We start from the raw sequence: 6000 nt of genomic DNA, 5'->3' as shown, positions 1-6000 counted from the left end.
GTCCCCCCCCCGAAGAGGCACTGCTGGAGTCACGGCACCAGCGATGCCCCCAAATCCCAGCCGGATGAGGCTGAGCCTCGCCTCCCCCCAGCCCCGCTGAACCCCGCGGCCTCGGCTCCTCCGGCTCCGCTGCTTCGAGGCAAGTGGGGAACAATAGGATGGATTCCCGCAGCACGCCCCGCCGCCACCATTGCGGGCTGGGGGAGGAAGAGGAGAGAGGGGCTAGGGGGAGGAAGGAAGCCCTCCTTTCTCCCCTGCCTGGGGAGCAGCAGGAGGTGAGGGGTGCTGAGCCTCCGGCAGCCTCTCCGCGACTCGCGGCGGCGGGGAAGGGGAAGGAGAAGGGTGTGTGCATGGATGGGGGCTGCTGCTCCAACCTGCTCGAGTCCATTTGCCAATTCACCAGTCGCATCACTTCCGGATCAGTCCCCAGCTTCTGCTGCAGAGTGAGGATTTTTTTTTTTTTTCTCTCTCTCTCTCTCCTTCTCCCTCCCTCCCCGTCTGGATGCTGGGAACTTGAACCCTCCTCCCTTGATTGCAGCAGGATCTGCCCCAACCTTCCCTCAACTTTGCACCGCATCAAAGAAAACAGAGCGAGCTACAGACTGTATTATACCAATGGGGGCAGGGGAGCTGCCAGGCACAGCCCTTTGCAATTGATGTTGCTGTATCTCTAGGACCCTGAGCGATCTCTTTTTTTTTTTTTTTTTTTTCCTCCTCTTTTCGCTTGTGTGTGTGTGCGTGTGTGTGTGAAGGATCCTCCTGGTTACCGCTGTTGTTATTTTCCCTTAGCAGGGAGACCACACTGAGCCATGGCTGAGAGGAAGCAGTCTGGCCGGCAGGGCGAGGAGGAAGAAGTGCCAGCCTTCTTCAAAAACCTGGGCTCGGGCAGTCCCAAGCCCCGGCAGAAATTCTGTGGCATGTTCTGCCCGGTGGAAGGCTCCCTGGAGAACAAGACTATCGACTTCGACTCCCTGTCGGTGGGCCGCGGATCTAACAAAGTCGTGGCGAAGCAGAAGGATGTTGCCCACCTGGGGCCGGATGCTCAGTCCGTCTACTCGAGGCAGAGCGGGAAGGGAGGGGAACCATCTGTTGATTTCGGGAGAAAGGTGGAGATCAGGAGTGCCACGGGGAAGGAGGCGCTGCAGAACCTGAATGACAAGGTGGGTGCACATATGTGTGTGTGTGAGGTGCAACTTGCACATGGATAGGCTGCAGAGGGATAGATCCTTCCCACCCTGCAGTTCCTTGCTTTTGTCACTTGCATGTACGTGCTGGCAGTGTCTTCCTCGGAGAAGTAGCATCCCTGCTAGAGGCTCCTCGCCAGCCCTCTAATGTTATCTGTGTGCTCTCTGCAGGTGTGTGTATGTGCTCAGGGAGGAGGGCAGAAGAAGAAAGGATCCCCTGCACACACAGACACCCTCCCTTTCCCCGCCCTGCCCTCCGATTTGGTGCTAGAGACCGACTTTTTTGTTTCTTAGGCGATTTCCCCAGCACAACGGTAGCGAAATGCCCCACCCAGCTCGTGAATGCAGCTCACGGGAGCAGAAACGCGGTTGTTAGCAAAAGAGCATCAATGAGCCTCCACCTCCAGGGACCCATTCCCTGCGGGTTTCTCCCAGGGGGAACTCGGGAAGCGCTCCCACCCCTGCTCCCAGGGGAGGAGAGGCTCCGGAGTGACCCAGGGGAGCTGGATTTTGGTACCTGCCTGATGAAGGCCTGTGGCTGCAGGGGGAATTTTTGCCTCAGGAAGATGTGCTGGGACTTTCACAGGAATGTGGTGTTCTCTCTAAAAAAAAAAAACCTGAGCTCCTCCCAGCCTTTTAAGACTCCTGAAGCTATTTTCTGGCTCTGTGTATGTGTCATGGTGTAGTAGAGCCTGTCCTTTTCCTGAGGCAAAACCCATTCAAGCCAAAGGTCTAGCTGACCATGCACGTTTTCTTTCCTCCATGAATAGATTTAAGCAAGCTTTATTCAGCTCCGAGCCCTGAAATACTCGGTGTATCCCTCTGATAATGCTGGCTCCTATGCGCAGCCTGGAAGAGCTGAAATGAATGAAGCACCAACCAGCAGAGTGATAAATTTCTAGCAGCATACTGGGAAAGAGTTTCTGTGAGTAGTCCCCCAGCAGGTTTAAAGAGCATCCTTTCTTCTGGCAGCTGCTTCTAGGACGGGCCTCCTGTTTTTTTTTTTTACTAGTGGACTGGATGGCGTGTACAGGGCAGAAGTCTGCCTGGAGCATGTAGCACGGCCTTGTTCCCCATTTTCTCCTGCTGTCAGAAATGTGAAACGTTACCAGGAGTAATGCTGGGGGCTCATCCTCCCCAGGTTGGACCCTCCTCTGCTGCCTTCTAGGGCAGTAACCTCAGGGCTCCAGCCAGCCACATTCACACGTGTAAACGCCTGCAGTTACTGTGAGACCACAAAGCAGGCCCTGGTCTTCGGCAGTGCTGTGCATCAGCCTCAAATTAGAAGGGGGCTATGCTCCACGCCTCTTCAAATCAGGTCAAACAAAAGTTTCCCATGACAAATGCCCATGGCTTGATTTGAGTATGTTATGTGCCTCCTAACTTTCCACAATTAATTAGTCTAACAAAGGAGCACCTCAGGAGTAAAGGGCGTGCACCTTTTCGGTTTGGGGAGTCAAAGGTTTTGCAGTTTGGGACGTTTTCAGGACTAATTTGGAGTAATTTGATGTGCTGGTGTGTCCTGCAAGACACAAATGTAAACGGGTGATTTATTCATTCTGAAGAGATGAATTATTGAAGGGTACAAGTATATTAAAAAGTAAGTATAATACAGTGAAAAATCAGATGTCCATGCAGAATATTAATCACATTTTTTGCAAAAGTGTTTTTTTTTTGGTTCTATTTTTAAAGATTGTCATGTAATATCAACCATGAAGGTATGAAATAATGGGATAGTGTTAAACATTTGAGTTTTCTCATTAGCTTGGCATTACACTGATGCCAGGGGATTGTGCTGTGAGGGGTTGTGTGCGTTTGGGTAAGTGCAGTCTTTTATTATAAATGTCTTGCTATGGATTGGCACTTTATAGCAGGAGTGTTTTAGCTTTGATGGTTTTCCAGCTGACTGCATCTATAGCTTGAATCAATGGTTAGATCCTCAGCAGGTAATGCTGCCTCTGCTTCAGTGCAGTTATTAAGAATGTGTTTATGGTGATCAACACACTGAAAAAAGAAAATATTGCAGGAAGTGGCATTAAAGGAAACACCGCATTAAAATAAATGCAGGTAGGAGTTGAGATGCTAAAGGCCTTCTGAAGTTTTGCAACTGAATTTGGCCTATTATTTTCAAACCTGAGTAGTCTGTACACTATTTCCATGTGATACGAATCTAAATTACAGTGGAAAGAAACAGCATGCTAATTGATAGGATCTTGAAATTATATAAATTATTTCACAATAGGCTAGAAATCTTACTGCTTCTTTTTCTTTAGCTTGAGGCTGAAAACAGCTACAGCTGTTATTAAGTGCATGTAACAGTGAGCACACAGGACAGTCCATCCCCTGTTTGAGCAAAACGACCACATCACGAGCTGATGGGAATGGGTGCCGACCAACTGGAGCCAGCGGAGATGCACAGAAGTATTTTAGCCAGTGATTGGATCCAAAGCGGGTTTGAAAGACAGTCATCCTTTCTGTCACTGTATAGAAAGATCTCGTATTAATCTCCACGGAAATAATTAACAAAGCAAGACTGACAAGCTATTTTTTATTTTTCTGAGGTCTCAACTGTCCAGAGGATAAAGAAAGGAATGTAATTATTCCACATTAAAATGCAATATATTGTTCTGCAGGCAAAGATAAGGGTAATCAAATCTGTTTGTGTCTATCCTGTCTAGGGTATTCTATAGGCATCTATCATAGCCTTGCTTTATTGCCTCTGGGCCGCGGTGCCTCATAATTCAGGGTTAAGATCATCTCCAGAGGCACCAGGATGGCTTTCGATCTTAGTTTAAGCAGCTCTTTACAGCGAGGCCTCTGGAGGCAGCGTGACCCATTCAACAGGTCGGAGGCAAGCTGTGCTACTGGGCAGCTGTCAGGCCTTGGAGAATTGGCTGTGCCTCCATTTCTTCTCCTAAACTTTGTTGCCTTCCCTAGTTAGGCTGCTAATGCCTGGTCCTGGAGGTACGTGTTCAGGGGTCTGTGGAACTTACTCATAGAGCTGCTTTGTAGGAGTCAGTGCATAGACTATAAACTGCCTCCTCTCAGAGGATGGAGGCTGATAAAATGAATTCCCAGGGCATCGATCCAATATTCTGTATGAGAACGGTCTGGAGAGGCATGCCTTCACCTGGGATTTGAAAGACCTTTGTTCATTGCTTGCTTCACCTGGGTCACTCCTCTGCGTCTCTTGGTTTCCTGTGTGTATCATCGGTGCTCCTTCGGTCGTTCTCATCTGTTGAGGTTCTTCAGGATGGAGACTGGCCTTTAGGAAACATCTGTAGGAAGAAGTAAGTTTGATCGCAAGAGGGAACAGCAAGCTTATGGCTTGCTTTAATTTAGTTTGCACAGAGAGCCTTAATAGATGCTAAGACACTTGAACCCAAGTACAAGCCCTTGGGACCACAAGTCTCTTCTTAAGTTGCTAGCTAAAGTTCCCATGGCCACGCTCTTGTTACTCTGCTGATTCAGGTGGTTTCCCTGTGTAACAGCAGTTGCTTTTACCTTTTTTGGGTCCCTTAAAAACAGTTCATGGACCTTTAGGAGGTTCATAGCATTAGTATAAACAACTAGTCTAATACAGCAAAGCTATGTATGATAAGTGAATAAAGAGACACTAGAAAAATGTTTTTATTTTAGCATTGACAGGAGAGGAGAGTTCAAAAACAGTGTCATGAAGCTATTGACACAACTGGACTTCCTGCTAAAACCTCAAAGCTCTCAGGATCGTGCTTGTTCATTCCTGGAGAGGAACGATGAGTAACAAGATGTTGTTCAGCACTCAACAAATCATAGACTCTGGAACATTAATGGAACTGTTGTTTAAAACAAAGTTGTTCCAGACAGCTGGAAATGTGGTTCTGATTTTAATTTGTTACAATGCCTGTAATTTCTTTAGCCAGCCTTGTTTTGACAATCACTGCTTGCAAAATAATTATACAGGAGGATGACTTGCATGATTTTTCCAATGGATCATAACAATTTGTCTGGCTGCTGAAAAAAAAATAGAGAAACTAACAATAATGAACACAAATGTCAAATTCCTCTGACCTCTCAGATTTCTCTGAAAGCTATCAATCTGCATAGCTGGAACGTGCTGGAGCTCCAAGGAGCATATCGTGGTCTGGTAGAGTCACGTCAGGAATTCACCGATACCGCCCTCTCTCCTGCAGAAACAAGCAAAGGGCTTTGATCCAGGGCCAATTCTTTTGGGTTCAAGACTGGAGGGAAAACACCACTTAGGGTCAGGCCCTTCTCCACCCACTTTGGAGCTGAACCAAATTGGAGGCCTGGGCTTTAGCAGCACCTTGCAGAGCAGGCTTTATCTCGGGGGTAGAGATGGGGACCGGCAGCTGTGCATGCCACCCTCATGCCAACGCTCTGGCGTCATTTGACAGGAGCCTTGTGTTTTTACCCAGTGCTGAGCTTTTGTTTAGGTCTGCCACAAAGCTCTTCACCTACAGCACCATGTCTGACTCCCCACATCCCTTGTCTATCTTGTGGCACATAAAATCTGAGTCTGTCCCTTGTGGCGTTGTTACAAAGTTGGGAAAAGACTTCAGTAGCGAAGCTCAAGTGGAGTTTGTCTGCTCTGCGAAATGGGCAGCGTTTGGGAGCAGAGCTGTAGCAAACTACCAAAAATCAAACCTCATTACTGTAAGACTCGCACACGAGTACAAAATTGTGTTCTTCACCTTGCAGAGAGCTGGAATGACACTTGGGATGGGTCAGAATTTTTTTCTCGTTGTCTGGAGTAATGATTGCCTGGTACATTACAGGTAGGCAAAGCTGGCTGACACAAGCAATGAGAACCATT

At 48.0% G+C, this 6000-nt stretch overlaps 1 protein-coding gene across 1 annotated transcript in view; it reads left to right on the top strand.

Annotated features, from left to right (window-relative positions):
* The first annotated feature begins 512 nt into the window (after positions 1-512).
* DPYSL2 (dihydropyrimidinase like 2) overlaps positions 513-6000 on the top strand; it is a 54026-nt gene continuing 48538 nt past the window's right edge. The window contains exon 1 of the mRNA XM_080568444.1: positions 513-1160. Coding sequence (XP_080424570.1) covers positions 810-1160 — 351 coding nt within the window. The 5' untranslated portion in view covers positions 513-809. The remainder of the gene's footprint in view (positions 1161-6000) is intronic.

Source organism: Anser brachyrhynchus (genome assembly GCF_964034855.1).
Source record: "Anser brachyrhynchus genome assembly, chromosome: 26".
NCBI lineage: Eukaryota > Metazoa > Chordata > Aves > Anseriformes > Anatidae > Anser > Anser brachyrhynchus.
Note: the sequence above shows the minus strand (reverse complement) of the source record. Positions and strands in the feature narration are given on the sequence as shown.